Raw genomic sequence first — 24477 nt, 5'->3', positions numbered from 1 at the left:
TAGCAGAACCCCAAAGCTTGAGGCCAGGCAACTGGAGACGTGGCCACCAATGGTGGAGCAATTATCATTGGGAAGAGGCTTGAATTAGAGGAACGCTGATATCTGAAAGGATTGTGTGGTGGGAGAAGATCACAGAGATAGGGAGGGCAAGGCTAGAGAGAATTTGCAAATGTGATTAAGAACTTTAAAGACCAAGAAAAATACAGTAAAGTAAGCAAATATAACATTTTATAAACCAAAATCTGCACCCTTTGTACATGGTGTGTGTAACCGAGCAGGTTGCCTTTATGAACGTACATTCCTACAAATTATTTTGTTTGGCAAAAGCAGAATGTGTGCTTGAACTACTCAACGCACAGCCTTAGGCTGGAACTATGACATTTTGAACATATGCAGAGTCACCTGCCCTGGGTAAGGAGCATGTACAAGTGGCAGAGTGAGTTATCAGCTCAGGGTAAGGAGTCTGTACAATAGGCAAAGTGAGTTACTAGCTCGGGGTAAGGAGCCTGTACAACAGGCAAAGAGGGTCAGCAGCTCAGGGTAAGGAGCCTGTACAACAGGCGGACAAGTGGAATCACCAGCCCAGGAGAAGGAGGCTCTACAATAAGCAGACATGAGTAGAAACATGGCCAGATTTGAAACTGCTTTTTAGCTCCCTGGAAAAACAAAAAGAGTGGCTAAGTTAATCATTGGTCCTTTAGAGGATGAGAAGGGTGATGTAATAACTGGAAATGAGGAAATGGCTGAGGTATTGAACAGGTATTTTGTATCAGTCTTCATAGTGGAAGACACAAGTAACATGCCAAAAATTGACGATAAGTAGACTATGGCAGGTAAGGACCTAGAAACTATCATTATCATGAAAGAAGTAGTGTTGGGCAAGCTAGTAGTCAAGGTAGGCAAGTCTCCTGGTCCTGATGGAATGCATCCCAGGGTACTAAAAGAGATGACAGGGGAAATAGCAAATGCACGAGTGGTTGGAAATTGGAAAAGATTGAACAACAGCAAACGTGACGCCACTGTTTAAAAAAAAAGGAGGAAGACAAAAGGCAGATAACTATAGGCCAATTAGCTTAACTTCTGTAGTAGGGAAAATGCTTGAAACCATCAAGAAGGAAGAAATAATGAGACATCTGGATATAAATTGTCCCATTGGAAAGATGCAGCGTGGGTTCATGAAGGGCAGGTCAAGTTTGACTAATTTGGTGGAATTCTTTGAGAACGTTACATGCACAATGAACAATGGGGAACCTGTGGATGTGGTGTATCTGGACAAGGTGCCGCACCAAAGGTTGCTGCATAAGATAAAAGTGCACGGTGTTACGGGTAATGTATTAACATGGAAAGAGGATTGGTTAACTAACAGAAAGCAAAGAGTAGGGGTAAATGGTTGTTTTTCTGGTTGGCGATCAGTGTCTAGTGGTGTACCTCAGGGATCAGTATTGGGACCACAATTGTTTACGATTTACATAGATGATTTGGAGTTGGGGACCAAGTGTGATATGTCAGAATTCATAGGCGACACTAAGATGAGTGGCAGAGCAAAGTGTGCAGAGGCAGCTGAAAGTCTGCAAAGGAGTGTAGATAGTCTAAGTGAGTGGGCAAGGGTTTGGCAGATGGAGTACAATGTTGGTAAATGTGAGTCATCAATTTTGGTAGGAATAACAGCAAAATGGACTATTATTTAAATGAAAAAAATTGCAGCATGCTGCTATGCAGAGGGACCTGAGTGTCCTTGTGCATAAATCATAAGGAGTTGATTTGCAGATGCAGTAGCGAATTAAGAAGGCAAATGGAATTTTGTCCTTCATTGCTAGAGAGATGGAGTTTAAAAACAGCGAGGTTATGCTGCAGTTGTATAAGGTGCTGGTGAGGCCACACCTAGAGTATTATGTACAGTTTTGGTCTCTTTGCTTGAGAAAGGATATACTGGCACTGGAAGGGGTGCAGAGGAGATTCACCACGTTGATTCTGGAGCTGAGAAAGTTGGCTTATGAGGAAAGATTGAGTAGACTGGGACTATAAGTGTGTGGGAAGTTTTTTTTTCTTTTCTCTTGTTTTTTTTTCTGCTGGTAATTGTTTCAGGGATGGCAGTTCAGGCAGTAAGCTGCATCTCATGTGGGATGTATGTGGTGAGGGACTCCAGTAGTGTTTCTGGTGATTTTACTTGTAGGAAGTGTGTTCGATTGCATCTTCTGGAGGAGCGTGTAAAGGAGCTGGAGGAATTAGAGGAACTCCGCATAATTCGGGAGGCGGAAGCGGACATCGATAGGAGTTATAAGGAGATAGTCACTCCTAGAAATGGGTCTTGGGTAAATGCCAGGAAGAGGGGAAAGAAGCAATTGGGGGGGGACAATCCCCTGGGGCTGTTCCCCTCCAAAATAGGTTTTCGGTCCTGGAGGCTACAGTTGAGGAGGAATCAACTGGGGATAGCCAAAGGGAGCAGGTCTCTGGAGGTGAGCCTATTGTGAAAGCTCAGGTGGTTAGGGGATGTAAAAGATTGGGATTGGGGACTCCACAGTTAGAGGGACGGATAGGAGAGTCGGAGGTAATGGGAGGGACTCAGGGCTGGTGTGTTGCCTACCAGGGGCTGGGGTCCGGGATGTATCGGAAAGGGTATTCAGGACTCTGAGGGGAGAGGGAGATCAACCCCAAGTTATAGTTCATGTGGGGACGCATGATATAGGGAGGTTAAGGGAAGGGGATATTAAGCAGAGATTTATGGAATTGGGGTGGAAACTAAAGGCCAAGTCAGAAAGAGTGGTTATCTCTGGACTCTTGCCTGTGCCACGGGATAGTTTAGAGAGGAATAGGGAGAGGCAAAGTTTGAACTCGTGGCTGAGGGGATGGTGCAGGAGGGAGGGGTTCAGGTACTTGAGCAATTGGGGCTCATTCTGGGGAAGGTGGGACCTCTATAAGAGTGATGGGCTGCAGCTGAATAGGAGGGGAACCAATATCCTGGGGGGTAAATTTGCAAAGGCTATGCAGGGAGGTTTAAACTGATTCGGAGGGGGGGTGGGATCCTGAGTAGAGGGGGTGAAAGTGAGGGGGGGCATAGATGGGGACTGCAATGCACGGCATCGCGGGGGTGGGGCGGAGCAGGGTTTGAAATGCGTATACTTTAATGCGAGGAGTATTCGCAATAAAGTAGATGAACTTGCAGCGTGGATCAGTACCTGGGACTTTGATGTTGTGGCCATTTCAGAGAGGTGGATAGAGCAGGGTCAGGAATGGTTGTTGCAGGTTCCGGGGTTCAAATGCTTTAGTCAGAGTAGAGAGAGGTAGAAGGGGGGGGAGGGGTAGCATTATTAGTCAAGGACTGTGTCACAGTGTCAGAGAGGAAGTTTGATGAGGACTTGTCTGTTGAGGTAGTATGGGCGGAGATTAGAAATAGGAGAGGAGAGGTCACCCTGTTGGGAGTCTTTTATAGACCTCCTAAAAGTTCTAGAGAGGTTGAGGAAAGGATTGCGGAGACGATCCTGGTTAGGAGTGAAAGTAATAGGGTAATTGTTATGGGGGACTTTAACTTTACTAATATTGATTGGAATTGCTATAGCTCTAGCTCGTTAGAGGGGGCAGTTTTCGTACAAAGTGTGCAGGAAGGTTTTTTGACTCAGTATGTTGATAGGCCAACTAGAGGTGAGGCTATATTGGATTTGGTGCTGGGAAATGAGCCAGACCAGGTGCTGGACTTGGAAGTTGGTGTGCATTTTGGTGATAGTGACCACAATTCGGTTATGTTCACTTTAGTGATGGAAAGGGCTAGGCATGAACCTCGGGTCAGTAGTTTTAGCTGGGGGAAGGGTAATTATGAGGCTATTAGGAGAGAATTAGGAAGCATAGGTTGGACTAGGAGACTACAGGGACTGGGAACATCCGAAATGTGGAGTTTTTTCAAGGAGCAGCTACTGCGAGTCCTTGATAGGTATGTCCCTGTCAGGCAAGGAGGAATTGGTAGAGCTAGGGAACCGTGGTGCACTAAAAAAGTTGATTCGTTGGTTAAAAAGAAAAAGGAGGCTTATGTCCGGATGAGACTTGAGGGCTCAGGTAGTGCACTAGAAAGCTTTAGATTGGCTAGGAGGGAGTTGAAGAGTGAATTAAGAAGGGCTAAAAGAGGACATGAGAAGACTTTGGCTGATAGGATTAAGGAGAATCCTAAGGCATTCTATAGGTATGTTAAGAACAGAAGGTTGGTTAGGGCAAGATTAGGGCCAGTTACAGACAGCAGAGGGAAGTTGTGTGTGGAACCGGAAGAGATTGGTGAGGCATTGAACCAATATTTCTCTTCGGTGTTCACGCAGGGGGACATGAATGTAGCTGAGGAGAACACTGGGTTGCAGGGGTGTAAACTAGACAGTATTGCAGTTGATAAGGGGGATGTGCTGGATATTCTTGAGGGTTTGAAAATAGATAAGTCCCCTGGTCCGGACGGGATTTACCCTAGGATTCTCTGGGAGGCAAGAGAGGTGATTGCAGAGCCTCTGGCTCTGATCTTCAGGTCGTCGTTGGTCTCTGGTATAGTACCGGAAGATTGGAGGATAGCGAATGTTGTCCCATTGTTTAAGAAGGGGAACAGAGACTTCCCCGGGAATTATAGACAGGTGAGTCTTACTTCTGTTGTAGGCAAGGTTTTAGAAAAAATTATTAGGGATAGGATTTATAGTTATTTGGAGAGTAATGAATTGATTGGAGACAGTCAGCATGGTTTTGTAGCGGGTAGGTCGTGCCTTACTAACCTTATTGAGTTTTTTGAGAAAGTGACCAAAGAGGTAGATGGGGGAAAGGCAGTTGACGTGGTATATATGGATTTTAGTAAGGCGTTTGATAAGGTTCACCATGGTAGGCTTCTGCAGAAAATGCAGATATATGGGATTGAGGGTAATCTAGGAAATTGGATCAGGAATTGGCTAGCAGATAGGAGACAGAGGGTGGTGGTTGATGGTAAATATTCGTCATGGAGTTCAGTTACGAGTGGTGTGCCTCAGGGATCTGTTTTGGGGCCACTGCTGTTTGTAATTTTTATTAATGATTTGGATGAGGGTATAGTTGGGTGGATTAGTAAATTTGCTGATGACACCAAAGTCAGAGGTGTGGTAGATTGTGAGGAAGGGTGTCGTAGTTTGCAGGGTGACTTAGACAGGTTGCAGAGCTGGGCCGAGAGGTGGCGGATGGAGTTTAACACGGAGAAGTGTGAGGTAGTTCACTTTGGTAGGAATAACAGATGTGTCGAGTATAGGGTTAACGGGAGGACTCTGAATAGTGTGAATGAACAGAGGGATCTAGGTGTATGTGTACATAGATCCCTGAAAGTAGGGAATCAAGTAGATAAGGTTGTTAAGAAGGCATACGGTGTCTTGGCGTTTATTGGTAGGGGGATTGAATTTAGGAGCCGCAGCGTCATGTTGCAACTGTACACAACTCTGGTGCGGCCGCACTTGGAGTATTGTGTGCAGTTCTGGTCCCCACATTATAGGAAGGATGTGGAGGCTTTGGAGAGGGTGCAGAGGAGGTTTACCAGGATGTTGCCTGGTATGGAGGGGAGGTCCTATGAGGAGAGACTGAGGGATTCGGGGTTGTTTTCGCTGGAAAGAAGGCGGCTAAGAGGGGATCTTATTGAAACATATAAGATGATTAGAGGTTTAGATAGGGTGGATAGTGATAGCCTTTTTCCTCGGATGGAGAAAGCTGGCACGAGGGGGCATGGCTTTAAATTAAGGGGGGGTAGTTATAGGACGGATGTCAGGGGTAGGTTCTTTACCCAGAGGGTGGTGAGGGATTGGAATGCCCTGCCTGCTGCAGTTGTAGATGCGCCTAGTTTGGGGGCGTTTAAGAGATTCGTGGATAGGTTTATGGATGAAAAGGGATTGGTTTAGGTTAGAAGGTTATTGTTTTTTAACTGGTCAGCGCAACATCGTGGGCCGAAGGGCCTGTTCTGCGCTGTAATGTTCTATGTTCTATGTTCTATACTCATTGGAATTTAGAAGAATGAGGGGAGATCTTGTAGAAACATATAAAATTTTGAAGGGAATAGATAAGATAGAAGCAGGAAAGTTGTTTCCACTGGCAGATGAAATTAGAACTAGGCACGGCCTCAAAATAAGGGGAAGCAGGTTAGGACTGAGTTGAGGAGGAACTTCTTCACGTAAAGGATTGTGAATCTGTGCAATTCCCTGCCCAGTGAAGCGGCTACCTCACTGAATGTTTTTAAGGCACGGATGGATAAAATTTTGAACAGCAAAGGAATTAAGGGCTATGGTGAGTGGGAAGGTAAGTGGAGCTGAGTCCATGAAAAAAAATCAGCCATGATCTTACTGAATGGCGAAGCAGGCTCGAGGGGCCAGATGACCTGTTCCTTCTCCTAGTTCTTATGTCCTTATGTTCTTATATTCTTTTCGTGTGTAGCTGTGTAGCTTCTCCTGCACTCAGTCACTGAGTTCTCATCCCGAACCTGCTCAGCCCTTTGCTCTAGAAATGCTTCCAAAGGTTAAGGGGCACTTTGGGCTCACCATCCATCCCTTTACTATTTCACTACATTGATATAGTGAGCCTTTAACTATCCTACCAGAGTCTCCTCTTCATTGCTGTTATTGGTGCCTCAGAAGAGGGGTGACTTGTGATCCCAAATGCTGTTTCTATGACTTCCATTGGGTGTCATGTCCCACAGTTTGGGAAACTGGTTTAACATCAAGCCTAATTGACCCTTAATTGCTCATTTATGACATGCAGGCTGCCAATCTCAGGACTTACCTACCCTGTATTATTGGGGTGAGCCCGAAGGTGGCTGGGAAGGTGGTGGGATGGCGTCCACCCTATTTTGTAGGTTCCCCCCACCCCCCCGCACTCCTTCATGGGAAAGACGCCCACCAGGGGCAGGTAAAACTCAGCCCTTTGTGTGGAATGTGTTTACTAGTGATAATATTTTAACTATTTTATTCACCAGGATTATATGAAACCTGGAATCACTTTATTTATGGAAGCAGACTTAAAGAAAGGCAATGACGTTTTTGTTACTCATGCCATTCCAAACCTGGAAAATATGGGATACGGATCAGTGACTCAGTCGATAGAAGTAAAAAGCGGAGTGTAAGTATTTTTACAATTTGTCTAGAATTAGGGCCGGAATTCTCCCAAGAACATTCTAAGTGTTGAATTTGTGTGAAAACTGGAGTAATTCGTGCTTTTTTTTCAGTGGGAGTTCAGAGAAGAATCTCCCACACTCTGTGCATTCACTGGCATGAATATCATTACATTTCAGACGGTGGTCCCTATCCCCACTGGGGAAATCAGCACACTGAGCAGGCCATTACATATACGCCAATCTGTCAGTGCCTAGTTCGGCACATGCGCAGTGGCCCCGCACTGCTGGTTTCCTGATTTCTCGATCGCTGGGCAGCCCCGCATCCCTGCAATGCTGGCTCTCTGTCACCCACACCCGATTGTTGGCCTCCTGACCATGCCCAGGCCAGTCTTGAGCCCCCCTTCCCACCCCCAGCACCCAGCAAACTCCAGCCCTCCCCCCACTGATATTTACCCCTCTAGCAGGCTTACCCCCCCTTATCTCCCCACCATAGCCCACCAGGATTGCTGGCCTCCCTCCTTTCCCCAGCAATCCCTATGCAGAGTGGCAGCGGGACCCACATCCCCATATACCCCCCAGCATTGGCACTTTGTTCCTTGGATAATGTCAGGGGCATAGGCTTGCACTGCTGGGGCCAATGTCCAGGGGCATCACACCCCTCTGGGGTGCCTCTGATTGCCCACCTTCACTCCAGCAGAGTTAGGCCATTAGTTCCCCATTTGGGGAAAGCTACTACAAACCCTGCTGGAGTGAACCAGCTTCAAGGGGGGGGGGGGGGGGGGGGGTGAGCAGAGGGAGAGAGAGAGAGAGGAGGGGTGGGGTGGGGAGGGGGGGTCTTCCATCCCAGGCCTGGGAATCACATTTAAAATATAGTTAAATAAATATTTAAATTACTTCTATGCCTCCCTGCCGATTTCCAGCGCTGGGAGATGCAAAAAAATTCCTGCAGCGGGACGGGAGAATCGCAGCCTAGATGTTGCAAGTGCCATTTCACAATGAACTAACCCAGAAAATTTATGTCTATATTAGGTGGGTGGCGTATCATGATGAACATTACTCTGGAGAGCAGTACATTCTGGAAAAAGGAGTGTATAGAAACTCTACTGGCTGGGGAGGAAGCGATTGCACAATCATGTCAATACGTCCAATACAACTGGTAACTTATTTTGCCTTTAGCAAAAGAGTGTATGTACCCAGTCAACATAAAGTGTGGAGAGTATTTGATTAATCGAAGTAAATTCCTCAGGAACATTTTCATTTTTATAAACAAAGCAAAGGTAGTAAATGATGTAACCTCTCAGTTTTTTATGCATTAGGAAGGATGGAAGAGGCTGGGGCTCCTTTCTCTCGAAAAGAGAAGGCAATGTAAGGGCCTGATAGATTATGAAAGGGATAGCTAAGGGAGAAGATGTTTCCACTTGCAGGCAAGATCAGAACTAGGGCCATAAAATGAGATAGTCACTCAGAAGTCCAATATGGAATTCAGGAGAAACTTCATTATCCAGAGGGCGGTAAGAGGTTGGAACTCACCACTACATGGAATAGTTGAGCCAAATAGCACTGATGCATTTAAGGAACATCTTTATAATTACATGAGGGGGATAGAAAGATATGTTGATGGGTTAGGTGAAGAAAAGTGGGGCAAGCACAGGCATGGATCTATTGCACAAAATGGCCTGTTTCATTGTTAAGTAAATTAAATATTATGTAATGTGTTGTATTGACATTTCAAATCACCTCAATCATACAGGATAGGTGGGTACTGACATTAGCAATCTGCCTGTCATCTTTAAATGAGCAGTTAAGGGTCAATTAGGTTTGATGTTAAACCAGTGATTCCCAAGCTGTGCGACATGACACCCAGTGAAGGTGAGGGAGAGTGACAGCCCTTGACATCAAGACTGCATTCGACCAAGGAGCCCTGGCAAAACTGGAATCAATGGGTATCAGGGAGCAAACTCTCCACTGTTTGGAGTCATACCTGGTACATAGGAAGATGGTTGTGGTTGTGGAAGGCCGGTCATCTCAGCTCCAGGACAACTCCGCAGGAGTCTCTCAGAGTGGTGCCCTATGCCCAATCACCTTCAGCTGCTTCATCAATAATCTTCCCTCTGTCATAAGGTCAGAAATGGAGATGTTTGCTGATGATTGCACAATGTTCAGCATCATTCGAGACTCCTCAGCTACTGAAGCAATCCATGTTCAAACGCAGCAAGATCTGGACAATTTCCAGACTTGGGCTGACAAGTGGCAAGTAACATTCGTGCCACACAAATGCCAGGCAAATATCACCAATAAGAGACACTCTAACCACCGCCCCTTAACATTCAATGGTGTAACCATCACTGAATCCCCCACTGTCAACATCTTGTGGTTACCATTGACCAGAAACTCAATTGGACTCACCACATAAACACAGTGGCTACAAGAGCACATCAGAGACTAGGAATACTGCAGCGAGTAGCTCCCCAAAGCTTATCTACCATCTACAAGGCACAAGTCAGGAACTTGCCTAGATAGGTGCAGCTCCAACAACACTCAAGAAACTTGACATCATCCAGGACAAAGCAGCCTGCTTGATTGGCACCACATGTACAAACATCCATCCCTCCACCACCAATGCTCAGTAGCAGCAGTTTACAGAGGTACCATCTACAAGATGTACTGCAGCAATTCACCAAAGAGACTTAGACAGCACCTTCCAAATCCACTTCCATCTAGAAAGACAAGGCCAGCAGATACATGGGAACAAGACCATCTGCAAGTTCCCCTCCAAGCCATTCACATCCTGACTTGGAAATATATCGCCGTTCCTTCACAGTCACTTGGTCAAAATCCTGGAATTCCCTCCCTAATGCATTGTAGGTCAACCCACAGCATATGGACTGCAGCAATTCAAGGAGGCAGCTCACCACCACCTTCTCATGGGCAACTAGGGATGGACAATAAATGCTGCCAGCCAGTGACACCCATGTCCAATGAATGAATAAAAAAACATGCTATAAAACAGTCACACAAAGATATTGTGGCAAAGATTAAGGTCAATGGGATCAAAGGTTAAGTGCCGACATAGGTGAAAGATTGACGAAGAATAAAAAGCAGACAATTGGGTAAACATATTAATGGATACAAGAAAAGAAACAATGAAAGTTGTGTTCCAAGTAGTCAACTAGTGGTAAATTTTGTCTTAGGAATAATACAATCCCAGTGAGTAGCCAGTTCCAAGTTGTTTAGTACTTTGAATAAACCCAAGAATTTTAAAGTTTAATATCGAGCTTTCTTTTAACACAAAATGTGTCCACAGTAATGAAGGTTATTATTAACAGTCACAAGGTACTTACAGGCATGATGGCTCTGTACTTTTACGCAGTGCTGCGCACTGTGATAAGTTTGCAGAGACAGTTTCCATTTATAAATATGGGCATAGAATTTTATAATGCATCTTTCAAATGGGGATTGAATTGTGTCCATGCATGCAGCCCCACCTTCTAAACCTACTTCAACTGCAGACTACACTTATTTAATCTTGATTCTGTGTAGCACCAATGGAGATCAACTAGTGGTAGTTAGACTGTTCCTTTTACAGCGAAGTGTTCCTGCTGAGCAAACACATATTTCTTATCAGTGAAACAAAGTGCCTGGTGTTTATTTTGAACTTCAAAACAAACCTATTCTGTTTTAAAATTCAGTGAATTTTGTATTAATAGCGAACCATTTCAAGTATTGAAATAATAAAGTAAACATACTTTAGACTGGCTGACCAAATATTCTGTGAATTGTATTGCAGGAACCTGCTGGAAGGGATGAAGTACAGTTTCAGGTATTAGCTTTAATTGTATACAATTATTGTTTTAGTTTGTAAATGTTTATAATCCAATAATCTTCACTTATATTGTCATTACCAGCACCAATTTTGTTGTAAAGGGAATGAGGCAAGTTGGTCTTGTGTCATTTTTTTACATGTATACAAGAGTCTCATGATAAATATATTATTTCAAATAAGAAGAAATGCCCCATTAAGCAGGATGGAAAATAACTGAAATGGTGAATCATATTCATTGTAATCAAATGGTATTAACAAAAAAAAGGACTTGATTCTTGAAGTTGTTGCTCGCTCTACCATTGTACCTTTTTACAACCAAGAGATTACTTTTTGTTCATTTTGCATGGTATTCCTTGGTTCACTATTTAAACAGAAAGGTTAAACAATTTATTTTAAATCTGCTAATGCTTCCATTAAAATAATGGACAAAAGAATGTCACACGTATGCCTTCAACTCAGTTGATAATATCGCCAGCTGTAGGCTTTGCTGCAAAAATTCATCACTAATAATATAACAGTCTTATGTCAAAATAGCTTCTCATTACAGTAACTGTCACAGAGCCTTACGATCTTCATCACATGGCTGCACACATCACCTTGACCTTTTACTGTCATTTGCTCTCTTCTGTTCTCGGAGCCAGTTTCTGATATGCTTCTTTGGCTTGTAAAGTGAAGAGGTGATCCATTTAGGTCCACAGCATAATATATGCCATGTTTGAGAGGAGCAGTGGTGTTCTATTGTCACTTCCTTTTATGCTTCTGTGCCTTCATTAATATGCAACTCTTCAAAATTGCATTTCAATCAAAATTCTACATAAATTAAACTGAATCCTTTTTCGTACAAGAGCCTTGGCTTTCAAGGAGATCTGATACAGCCAAGGATAAAATAAACCTATCATTAATCAAGTGCCTAGTTTGAGGAATAAGTGAACACAATCAATTTAGGGGTCAGAAACATTCCTATTTATTCATTTAACAGCATCTTGGGATTTCTTATCAACCTGTTTTAACATTAAACTTAAGTTTATGAAAAGATGTTTTATGTCATGACAGTATGAAGCATATAAGAACATAAGAACATAAGAAATAGGAGCAGGAGTAGGTCATCTAGCCCTTCGAGCCTGCCCCGCCATTCAATAAGATCATGGCTGATCTGTCGTGGCTCAGTTCCACATTCCCGCCCTCTCCCCATAACCCTTAATCCCCTCGCTTATCAAAAACCCATCAACCCGCGTCTTAAAAATATTTAGCGAGGCAGCCTCCACCACTTCAACGGACAGAGAATTCCAGAGATTCACCACCCTTTGAGTGAAAAAGTTCCTCCTCAACTCTGTTCTAAACCACCCCCCCTTTATCTTGAGGCTGTGCCCCCTAGTCCTGCTGTCCTTTCTGAGCGGGAAGAATCTCTCCACCTCTATCCTATCCATCCCATTCATCATCTTATATGTCTCAATGAGATCTCCCCTCATTCTTCTAAACTCTAACGAGTACAAGCCTAGTTTATTCAGCTTCTCCTCATAGCTCAACCCCCTCAACTCCAGTATCAGCCTAGTAAACCTTCTCTGCACTCCCTCCAAGGCCAAAATATCCTTGTGTAAGTGCGGCGACCAAAACTGCACACAGTACTCCAGCTGCGGCCTCACCAATGCCCTATACAGCTGCAGCAAGACCTCCCTACTTTTATATTCAATCCCCCTTGCTATGAAGGCCAGCATCCCATTTGCCTTCCTGACCACCTGCTGCACCTGCAGGCTGCGTTTTTGTGACTCATGCACAAGGATCCCGAGGTCCCTCTGCACCGTCGCCTGCTGCAGTTTTTTGCCACGTAAGTAATAGTCCTTCCTGCCATTATTCCTACCAAAGTGGACCACCTCGCACTTGCCAACATTAAATTCCATTTGCCAGTTCCTGGCCCATTCGCTCAGCCTATCTAGATCCTTCTGCAGACTCTCCACACCCTCCGCGCAATTTGCCGTTCCACCAATCTTGAACCAATCCACCAATATATGAACACCATTTACTGAGGGAGCTGGGGCTTTTCTCTTTGGAGCGGAGGAGGATGAGCGGTGACTTAATAGATGTTTATAAGATGATGAGAGGGATTGATAGAGTGGACGTGCAGAAACTACTTTCTCGAGTGGATGTAGCTGTTACTGGGGGCATAACTATAAGGTTCATGATGGGAGATATAGGAGGGATGTCCGAGGTAGGTTCTTCACCCAGAGAGTGGTTGGGGTGTGGAATAGTCTGCCTGCTGTGATAGTGGAGTCAGGCACTTTAGGAACTTTCAAACGATTATTGTTTAGGCACATGGAGCACTCCAGAATTATAGGGAGGGGATAGCTTGATCTTGGGATTGGACATAGCTCGGCACAACATTGAGGGCCGAAGGGCCTGTACTGTGCTGTAATGTTCTATGTTCTATGTTCATATAACATGTAAGGATATTTTAGATTATACTTAATGAGTCAAAATATCAAGGCTTGTAAAGTGAAGTCAATACTTAGAGTCAAAATACCAAGACAGGCACTGTATCAATTCACCAAGGCTCCTTACTCAGCACCTTCCAAACCTGTAACCTTTATCATTGAGAAGGACAAGGGCAGCAGATACATGAGAACACCAGCACCTGGAAGTTCCGCTTCAAGTTACTCACCATCCTGACTTGGAAATATATCGCCGTTCCTTAGGGAGTTCCAGGACATTAATCTGGCAACAGTGAAGAAATGGCAATGTATTTCCAAGATAGGATGGTGGGTGGCTTAGATGGCAACTTGCAGGTGGTTGTGTTCCCTGCAGCTGCTGCCCTTGACCTTCTAGGTTTGAAATCATGTGTTTGAAAGTTGCTGATAAAGAAGTATTAGTGAGTTGCTGCTATAAATCTTGTGGCTGGTACATGCTGCTGCCACTATGTATTGGTGGAGAGAGTAAATATTTATGTTGCGAGATGGGATGCTAATCAAGCAACCTGGTTTGTTCGAGATGCTGTTAAACTTCTTGTTAGAGCTGTAATTATCCAGACAATTGAGGCTTATTCCATCTCACTCCTGTATTGTGTTTTGTACTTGGTGGACAGCCTTTGGGGAGTCAAGAGGCAAGTTACTCACCACAGAATTTTCAGCCTCTGACATGCCCTTGGAGCCACAGTAGGTATATGACTGGCCCAGTTCACTTTCTTGTCAATGGTGGATCTGGAATGTTGGTAGTGAGGCATCTGTGATGGTATTGTCATTGAATGCCAAGTAACAATGGTTAGATTTTGTTTTGTTGAAGAGAGTCATTGACTGCTACTTTTCTGACCCAGATTTAACTTGCCACGTTTCAGCCCAAGCTTGCAAGCTATCTTGGTGCATATAGGCGCAGACTGCTTCAGGATCTGAGGAGTCATGAATGGTGTTAAACATTATGCAATCATCAGCAAACATTCTCACTTCTGATCTTATGATGGAAGGAAGGTGTTTTATGAAGCAGCTGAAGATAGTTGGAGATAAGACACTCCCCTGAGGAATTCCTGCAGTGATGTCCTGGGAGTGAGATGATTGGACTCCAACAAGAACTACTGTCTTCCTTTGTGCTAGGTATGAGTTAAACCAGAGGAGAGTTTTCCCCGATTCCCGTTGATTCCAGTTTTGCTTTTCCTTGATGCTGTGTCAAGATCCTCAATCTCCCTCCCTAACAACACAATGGATGTACCTAAACCATGCAAACTGCAGTAGTTCAAGAAGGCAGCTCACCACCATCTTGTAAAGGGCAATTAAGTCTAGCCAGTAATGCCCACATCCATGAATGAAGATTCAGTAAGGGCAGTCACTCTCACCTCACCTCTTGAGTTTAGCTCTTTTGTCCATGTTTGGAACAAGGTTGTAATGAGATTAGGAGCTGAGTGGCCCTGGTGGAATTCAAACTGAGCATTTGTGAGGAGGTGAGTAAACAAGTGCTGCTTGATAGCACTGTTGATGACCTGTTCCATCGCTTTGTTAATGTTTGAGAGTGGTGGCAGTTGACCAGGTTGGATTTATCCTGCTTTTTGTGTTCAGGATATACCTGGGCAAATTTTCACATTGCTGGGTAGATGCCTGCAATATATCTGTACTGGAACAGCTTGGCTTGGGACAGGACAAGTTCTGAAGCATAAGTCTTCAGTTTTATTGCTGGAATATTATCAAGACTTGTAGCCTTGCAGTGTCCATTTCCCTCTGCTGTTTATTACTATCACATGGAGTGAACTGAATTAGCTGAAGACTGATGCTGGGGAACCTCAGGAGGATGCCAACATGGATTGTCTCCTTGGGACTTCTAGGTGAAGGTGATTGCAAATGCTTCAGTCTTGATGTGCTGGGCTTCCCCAACATTGAGGATGGGATAACTATGAAACATTTACCAACTTGCGTACCTGACCCCAAACACCCCCAGCTGACCTCTGACCCCCCCAATCAACCCTCCAACCGACAACACACAACCTGACCCCTTGACATCATCAGGTAGACAGAATGGATACCCCACTTGTTGTTGACCTAGTGAGTGCCACAAGGAAAAATTGCTGTCAATGTCATTATAGAAACATCAACTGGTGGCAACCAAAATGAACCAATAAAAAACTGGATCATCTTTTGCAATATAAATCAAAATAAAAACCACCAGTTTACATTGTTGTAACTACCAGATACTGATGGCCAGCACCAGAACAGCGACAAGTGAGAAATCAATATAGAAGCCCTTTTGATTAAGTGTCAAAGCAAGAGATGCAATGGCACATATTAAATAAAAACAGAAAATGCTGGAAAACTCAGCAGGTCTGTGGAGAGAGAAACTGAGTTAATGTTTTGAGTCTGTCTGATTCTTCTTCACAGCATAGACACAACTTGTTGAACTTCCAACTTGCATTATGGTAGGATATGGTGCTTCCATAATTTTGCATCCACTGAGTTCCCAATAACAGCTGAGGCATCTGCTCCTTCAGACACCCATCTTACATATGTGATGAGCATTTAGAACTTGGTTTTCTTCCAATTTATTTTCCAGAAGGTGTAGGTGAGGGAAAATATATCAGAATGTATAAATATTTTACTGTGTACTATTGTGTTGAAGACTGTACAAGAAAGTTTTTCTGTGCTGTTTCCATTTCTAAAGATATGGGCCAGATTTTGCTGTAATAATAACAGTGAGGCTATCCGTGCTTATTGCCAACATTACAGGATAAATCTGATCGTAACCTCTGGAATCTGCACATATAATAAATACAGGAATCCAGAAGTTGCCATCAGCGATATGCTGCAGGGCACACTATTAAAGACCTCACTGATAGACTCAGCATTGAAATCACTATAATGGCATGAATTTGCGGTATTTGTTCCACACTAAAGACAATTTAAAAACATTAGGGTTAATGCATTTAGAAGTTACATTTTATAAGACAATTAGTGCTGAAGAATCTCCTGGCTTTGAAATAGATGTTTTTTTATAAGGTTGAGCTGTCACTGAAAATTAATTCTGCAGATTTAAAAAAAAGATAAACAGATAAATAATAAGTGTATCTCTTATCTATCTTTCTTATCCTATTCTTGAAGATGTGACTAGTAAGGTAGATAAAGAGGTGCCGATAGATATATTGTATCTGGATTTCCAAAAGACATTTGATAAGATTCAACAGAAAAGGTAAATGGGCAAGATAAGGAGTTGAAATTGGAGTTGATGTTAACATGGATAACATTAGTTAATGGACAGGAAGCTGAGAGTGGGCAAAAATTGAATATTTTCAAGTTGGCGAGCAGTGAATAATGGAATGCCAAAGGGATCTGTGCTGGGGCCTCAACTATTTACAGCCTATATTAATGACTTAGGCAAAGTGACAGGGAGTAATCTAAGTTTGCTGATGATACAAACTAGGTGGAAAGGTAAGCTGTGGGGAGGACACAGAGAGGCTGCAGAGAAATATAGACAGGTTAGGTGAGTGGGCAATAAGATGGCAGGTGGAACATAATGTAGGGAAGTGAGAAGTTATTCATTTTAGCCTAAGGATAGAAGAATGGAATATTGTTTAAAAGATGAGAAAGTTGTAAGTGTTGATGTTCAAAGAGACTTGGGTGTGCTCATACAAGGAATACAGGAAGTTAGCATGCAAGTATAGCAAGTAATTAGGAAGGCAAATGATATGTTGGCTTTTATTGCAAGGGACTTGTACAGGAATAAAGAAGTCTTGCTAAAATTGTATAAGATTTTGGTGAGACCTGATCTGGAGTACTGTGTGCAGTTTTGGACACCAAATTTAAGAAATTATATATTTACATTGGAGGTGGTACAGTGAAGGTTCATTAGGGATTGGTCCCTGTAATGAGAAGCTAAGTAAATTGGGCTTACATTCTCTGGAACTTAGAAGGATGGGAGGCAGTTTCATTGATACCTACAAAATTCTGAAGGAACAACAAAGGCTTAATCTAACAAGGTTTCTTTTCCCTTAGATACTTTTTCTAGACCCAATGATTAAGCCTAACAAGGTGTTAATTCAATCAGACTTTCCTGAGTTAAGGTAGAGTAAGTTTCTTAACTACTAAAAAGTAGTGAGAAATGGTAAAGCATATGCCTCAACAGACACAGGGTTTAGAGATAAGAATTGAGTCCAGTAGTCAGCAAATATAAAAAAAACTTACATAGAATAGTTCTTGAGTTGCAACCATATAAATGATGACAATTGCGGTAATTACAATTGTTTTCCGTATAGTTGGCTTTTGCTGGTATACAATTGATTCTTCGGTTCAGGTGTCCTGTTGCTTGGTAGAGATTTCAGTTCTTTTCCGGCTGTGATATTTCTGCTAGCTTATCAACTTTTACATAAACAGAGAGAATTTTAGATGTTCCTGCAAAGACTGGTGATCTTTGCAGGGGGCCTGCTTCAGTTGTTGAATTCTCTTTAGTGTGGAAAACTTCCAGCTGCTTTCTGCACAATACACACACACACCTATACACACACAATCACACAGACCAACAGACAGGCAGGCTGATAGCAAGCAGGCTTTAACCCATAGATGTATTCCAAGAGAATCCGAATGTACTAGCCAGTCTAGGCCATTATACTTAGCGTCTTGGAGATAAGAGGGCCATTTTGTCCCATTGTCCTTACCAGAGATAGTGATCAGTCTTTGGATGGTTTTTGAAGTCTAAAAGCACAGGGAACAGTTCCATTGATCCTTAGAGAAACTTTCTGCAGCCATTCCTGTCAGTGGCTAGTTGTATATTCTCAGCCATCATCCATGTCCACGTCCACTTTATAAAATGTACAACACTGGTCTTTTTTCAAGTCTAAAATTTTCTTGTATAATTCCAGAATGTTCTCCATTGTCTTAACAGCAATGGAGTGGAAGCCCATGATCAGCCATGATTATATTGATTATATTGGGCCATATGGTCTACTCTTGCTCCTATTTCTTATTCATGTGTCCAAATCTTTATTTTGCTTTTTAAAATAAATGATTTAAATATAATATATCCTTCCAGTTTTTCCTGGTTTGCCATCTGTGTGATTCAAAGGATTCTTCAATCCAACTAGGTTTGCTGTTGTTTGCCCAGCTCACAGATGCTCTGTAGAGGGAACACTCTGGTTCTGACACCCAAGTTGTGAAAATCCTCACTCGCAAGCAACAATTATGAGAAGAACAGCAAAGGCTGTACTTTCACCACTGAGATTAAAATCTGGGCAGTGATGTTAACATATTAAGAAGTTTATATCTATAACAGAAAAGATTTTGGAAAGTTACAAACCTATTGTTATGCTCTGTTTTACAGCTCCAAGCTTACAAAGGAATTGACTTTCAGGGAGAAAGTGCTGAATTTATAACAGAAACACCCAGTTTACCATCTTTACAACCAAATTCATTTAAAGTTTCTCATGGATGGTATGAATGCAAAACATTTTCTTCTTTCTAACCTGTCTGAATAGATCCTTAAAATTAGGAAGGTGCGATATCTTTTGTTTCCTAAAATTAAGTAATTTTCCACTTGACAGTAATAAATTTATGCTGAACATTTTTGGTGAAACTGGTCTCTTTGGCTCTGTTTATGGAAAATCAAAAAGATACCCTGTTAAAGAACAGGTTGATGGCACTGTTACACAGAACAGAATATGTCCTTCCCAGGGCTATTTTCTACAGATTATAGCCAGGATTCTCCAATCTCCACTGCAGCTGGGATTCTCCAGTCCCAATACAGTCAATGGAGATTGGCCGAGCGTCAAATTCTCCGATCTGGCTGGCAGCAGGGGACAGGGAGAATGACATCGGAGAATCCCGGCCAAAATCTGTCCTTTAGTACTAATACTTAGAAAGTGATTTAATTTATCATTTAAGATGTGTATTAAATATAAAATGCAACACATTCATAACTGAAATCATTTTTGCATTATAGGACGTCTGTAGTACACTGAAAACATTTTGTGATATTTATGTAAATATGTCTTTAATTTTCTTTCTTTTCTTACCTTCCCAGTTGGGTCTTGTATGATGAAAAGAATTACAATGGCTGCCAGTATGTGCTGGAGGAAGGACAATACCCAAACCTCGATTCCCTGGGATCCTTGTCAGTCAAACCAATCCAATCTCTGAAGCCCATCAGAAATGTAGGTGTTTTTTGTAACTCTGCAATACAAATCAACATTCGCATTTTTGGATGTATCTTATCACTGGCGAAACTGCCCATTGTTAGTTCTGCCTTGACTCATTCAAATGACATCACCATTTTTTTTTTGTGTAGCCAAAATCTCTTATTGCTTTAGAGTCATTCTCGAAAACAGTTCAAGCCCTTTGTCACCATCACAAATCCTTGCTTTCAACTTCCCACCCCTACCCCTTCTGTCGTTAGCTTTGAAACCAGAGCATGGACTCATGGATTTTGCCCTTCAAAATTGGGGCCTACTGTTATGTTGCTTCTGCTTTGTTCAGTTGTGATTGCCACTCCTGACCTCTCTCTTCAACCACCTTTCCCAATCCGCAACCTTCTGCAGTTTCTCTGCTATTTTGTGCTGAGCAAACTCATCAGACTGCTTCCCTTTATGTGTCATACACCACTCCACTAGATAGTTCAATTCCATCAAACACCTGAAGCAAAATACATAAGACAGTCTCTCCTTCAGGCTATTTTCTGTGTAGCCTACAATTCCTCTTATGGGTGATTAGCACTTGTAAATTAGTGTTATGAGGTTCACCAAGTATGATTCCTTTTAGTGTAATTTGCCTCCTTAGAGGCAGTTCAATGTTTACAACTTGAACTAAACATTAAAGAGACTTTCTGTACAGTGCCTTTCCTGTTAACTGTACTATACTTTCAGAACCACAGAATATTCAGTCTTTTATGGTTTACCAGCAGAAATAAATTTAGAGATGTCACAAGCTATAGAATCATAGAGTCTTACAGTGCAGTAGCAGATTATTTGGCCCATCAAGTTTGCATTGACCACAATCCCACCCAGACCCTATTCCCATACCCCAATACATTTTCCCTAGCTAGTCCCCCAACACTAAGGGGCAATTTAGCATGGCCAATCCATTTAACCCATACATCTTTGGACTGTGGGAGGAAACCAGAGCACCTGGAGGAAACCCATGCAGGCACTGTGAGAATGTGCAGACTCCACACAGCCAGTGACCCAAGCTGGGAATCGAACCCGGGTCCCAGGTGCTGTGAGGCAGTAGTGCTAACCACTGAGCCACTATGCCACCCATACTGAGATCCTAGATTTTCTTAAGCATTTAATGTATAAATTTGGAGCTCATTTTTCGACACTACCCTCTATGAGTTTAAAATTTTAAGTTTAACTTTTGACTTTAAAAACTTTAAGCATTTAATGTACAAATTGTGAGTTTGTTTTTCTACACGAACCTCCAGGGTCCCACAATGTTTATAAGTTGTGGAAATTGATAGAATAGGGCTCATAATTACATATTCTTGACATGAGTCTGGAGTCTGGCACAGCGGCACAGTGGTTTGCACTGCTGCCTCACAGCGTCAAGAACTCAAATTTCATTCCAGCCTCAGGTGACTATGTGGAGTTTGCACCTTTTCCAAGTATCACACTATCCCTTGTCATTTTCTCTACAAGCAAGCCAAAAATGTCACTTCAATTGCTCCATGTGGTCTATAGCCAAAAATGTCACTTCAATTGCTCCATGTGGTCTATAGCCAATTCTGAAAGGCCATTTTACCATTTTAAGCAGGATTTTTTCTTAATGAGTCAGTCTGTGAGATATTCATCACTGACTTGTGAAAAGTTCTGCTGGAACTTTCATCGTTGTGGAGTTGGTGGGAACAGCAGCAACAGCATTGACTCGATTGAATGGAGTTCTGGCAAGTGTAAAGTTCCACCTAGTGGTCATGGATGAGTAAAACATTGTACAACTGACAAATCCGAATTTTGAACTTATTAATATTTGCAGCAAGAATAAAATTAGGAAACTAAGCAACAATTTGCGTTCAATAACTCAGTTGAAAACTGCCAGGACAATAGAAAAAAAGATTTGATAATGTTCCTTAGGGTAAGCTGATATTGTTACCTCTTCAGGTTGGCACGGTGGCACAGTGGTTTGCAATGTTGCTTCGCAGCGCCAAGAACCCAAATTTGACTCTAGCCTCAGGTGACTGTGTGGAGTTTGCACATTCTCCCAGCATCTGTGTGAATCTCCTCTGGTTTCCTCCCACAATCCAAAGATGTAAACAAAGAACAAAGAACAGTACAGCACAGGAACAGGCCCTTCAGCCCACCAAGCTTGTACCGGTCATGTTGTCCCAATTAGACCAATCGCCTGTATCCCTCTACTCCCCATCTGTTCATACACCTATCCAGATAAGTCGTAAATGTCATTAACGTGTCTGCCCTGGCCATCTCACTTAGCAGCACATTTCAGGCCTCCACCATCCTCTGTGTAGAAAACTTCCCCTGCACATCTCTACTGAACCTTTCTTCTCTTATCTTGAACTTGTGTCCTCTTGTAAATGTCATTTCTTCCCTGGGTAAAAGCTTCTAACTGTTTACTTTGTCTATGCTCCTCATAATTTTATAAACTTTTATCAGGTGTAGGTTAGGTGTGCTGGCCATGCAAAATTGCCCCTTAGTGTCAGAAGGATTAGAAGGCTGAACATTTGGGTTACGGGAATAGGGCCTGGGCGGGATTGTTGTCAGTGCAGGCTCAATGGGCCAAATGGCCTCCTTCTGCACAGTAAGGATTCTATGATTCTATGATTCTTGAAATCCTGCATTAAGGCTTGGACATTCATTACTAGTGCTTCAACCATGTCAAAATGGTGTTTATGTTTTATACAGTATTCAAAATCTTTCTTAATTCAGCTATGTGCAATACAACAAATAGCCTGGATTTCCCATTCCACAATGTGGTGAGGATCTACTTCCCTTCTTCCAAAAATAGCACCTCTCTGATACTGAGCATCATTCATGATGATATGAAAGGGGAGAACATAAGAACATAAGAACATAAGAACATAAGAAATAGGAGCAGGAGTAGGCCATCTAGCCCTTCGAGCCTGCCCCGCCATTCAATAATCAGTTCCACATTCCCGCCCTCTCCCCATAACCCTTAATCCCCTCGCTTATCAAAAACCCATCAACCCGCGTCTTAAAAATATTTAGCGAGGTAGCCTCCACCACTTCAACGGGCAGAGAATTCCAGAGATTCACCACCCTTTGAGTGAAGAAGTTCCTCCTCAACTCCGTTCTAAACCACCCCCCCTTTATCTTGAGGCTGTGCCCTCTAGTCCTACTGTCCTTTCTGAGTGGGAAGAGTCTCTCCACCTCTATCCTATCCATCCCATTCAACATCTTATATGTCTCAATGAGATCTCCCCTCATTCTTCTAAACTCTAACGAGTACAAGCCTAGTTTATTCAGCCTCTCCTTATAGCTCAACCCCCTCAACTCCAGCATCAGCCTAGTAAACCTCCTCTGCACTCCCTCCAAGGCCAAAATATCCTTGCGTAAGTACGGCGACCAAAACTGCACACAGTACTCCAGCTGCGGCCTCACCAATGCCCTATACAGCCGCAGCAAGACCTCCCTACTTTTATATTCAATCCTCCTCGCTATGAAGGCCAGCATCCCATTTGCCTTCCTGACCACCTGCTGCACCTGCAAACTGGGTTTTTGCGACTCATGCACAAGGACCCCGAGGTCCCTCTGCACCGTCACCTGCTGCAGTTTTTCGCCACGTAAGTAATAATCCTTCCTACCATTATTCCTACCAAAGTGGACCACTTCACACTTGCACTGTGAGGCACTGAAGAACAGATGGAATATGATCCATTCCTTTCACAACATTCACATTTAGCTGGGTTACCTAACGAAAATACCTAAGCTTCCCACTGAGAATACTTGGGTTTGTACTCTGTGGCAGAAGATGAAACAAATGAGGCTAACCACACAGTAGGTGCACAGCAACCCCACACCAGAATATAGGCCCTGAAATCCCCTGAGGATCCTGCAGGAAACCAGTAGCAAAAGAGCAACTTATATTTGTCCAGGGCTTTGACATAGCAAACGTCTCAAGTTCCATTACCAGACTGTAATCAGGCACACCTTAATACCAAACCAAAGAAGGAAATATCAGGAGAGATGAAAGTGGGTTTTACAGAAAATCTAAAAGGAGAAAAGTAAAGAGGTAAACCTTGGAAGATCTACCCTTGGAAGATGGCAAAAAACATGCTTGTGTTCTACTTGCATTGCTTCCAAGAGATTTCTGCTTGTCTTTATAAAATCTTAGAATCCCTACAGTGCAGATGGAGGCCATTCAGCCCATCAAGCCCACTCAGGCCCTATCCCTGTAACCTTTTATATTTATTCTACTAGTCCCCTGACACTAAGGGGCAATTTAGCATGGCCAATCAACCTAACCTGCACATCTTTGGACTGTGGGAGGAAACCGGTGCAGCTGGAGGAAACCCACACAGACACAGGGTGAATGTGCAGACTCCACACAGACAGTAACCCGAAGCTGGAATTGAACCTGCGTCTCTGGCGCTGTAAGGCAGCAGTGTTAGCCACTGCGCCGCTCACGATGATGAAATCTCTGTCTGCTCTTATAAAGTGAGTGACAACCTACTTCAAGAGCTCCCATTGTTAAAAATGCAAAGTGAGAATATCTACTGGTCAACATAAAATACAGTCAAGCTCAGTTACCATTGGGCTGACAATATACAGATAAGAACATACGCACAAACCAAGCAAATACCATGTTAAATTTTCTGTGTGCTATGTGCAGTTAAAGCTGAGGCCCAGGATAAAAGTTGAGGTTGTAAGCAGTGTTGTGTTACACCCTGAACGGTGATAGTGAGCTCTTGAAGCTTTTTAACAGTGAGGTTGTTGTAAATGGCAAACATTAATTATTCTCTGAATTCCGAGGAGGCACATCCCATGGTACTTTTTGCCTCACCTGCCCTGGTAATACAATGAAACTTACAACAATTGACTGTTGTACCTGAGGTATGGAGTTGGCATTCCCTGACTAGAACCCAAAGCAAATATTTATTTCATTCAGTCTCAAACAAGGCCTTTACAAACTTTGGCAGGGCCAGTTCTTAAGGG

At 43.0% G+C, this 24477-nt stretch overlaps 1 protein-coding gene across 2 annotated transcripts in view; it reads left to right on the top strand.

The window, feature by feature from the left end:
• The window catches only part of LOC145353281 (uncharacterized), a 94544-nt gene that overhangs the window by 46177 nt on the left and 23890 nt on the right, over positions 1–24477 (top strand). Inside the window, exons 13-17 of one of the 2 annotated variants that reach the window (XM_080203880.1) lie at positions 6941–7083; positions 8108–8234; positions 10866–10898; positions 18681–18790; positions 19380–19509. In XM_080203880.1, the coding sequence (XP_080060006.1) occupies positions 6941–7083; positions 8108–8234; positions 10866–10898; positions 18681–18790; positions 19380–19509 (543 nt within the window). Of the gene's footprint in view, positions 1–6940; positions 7084–8107; positions 8235–10865; positions 10899–18680; positions 18853–19379; positions 19510–24477 lie in introns of those variants that run through there. The other variant, XM_080203881.1, reaches the window with a different exon arrangement.

This window comes from Carcharhinus amblyrhynchos, chromosome 15, assembly GCF_965287045.1.
Source record: "Carcharhinus amblyrhynchos chromosome 15, sCarAmb.v2.hapA, whole genome shotgun sequence".
Lineage (NCBI taxonomy): Eukaryota > Metazoa > Chordata > Chondrichthyes > Carcharhiniformes > Carcharhinidae > Carcharhinus > Carcharhinus amblyrhynchos.
The sequence above is the reverse complement of the archived record's forward strand: the minus strand, read 5'-3'. Positions and strand labels throughout refer to the sequence as shown.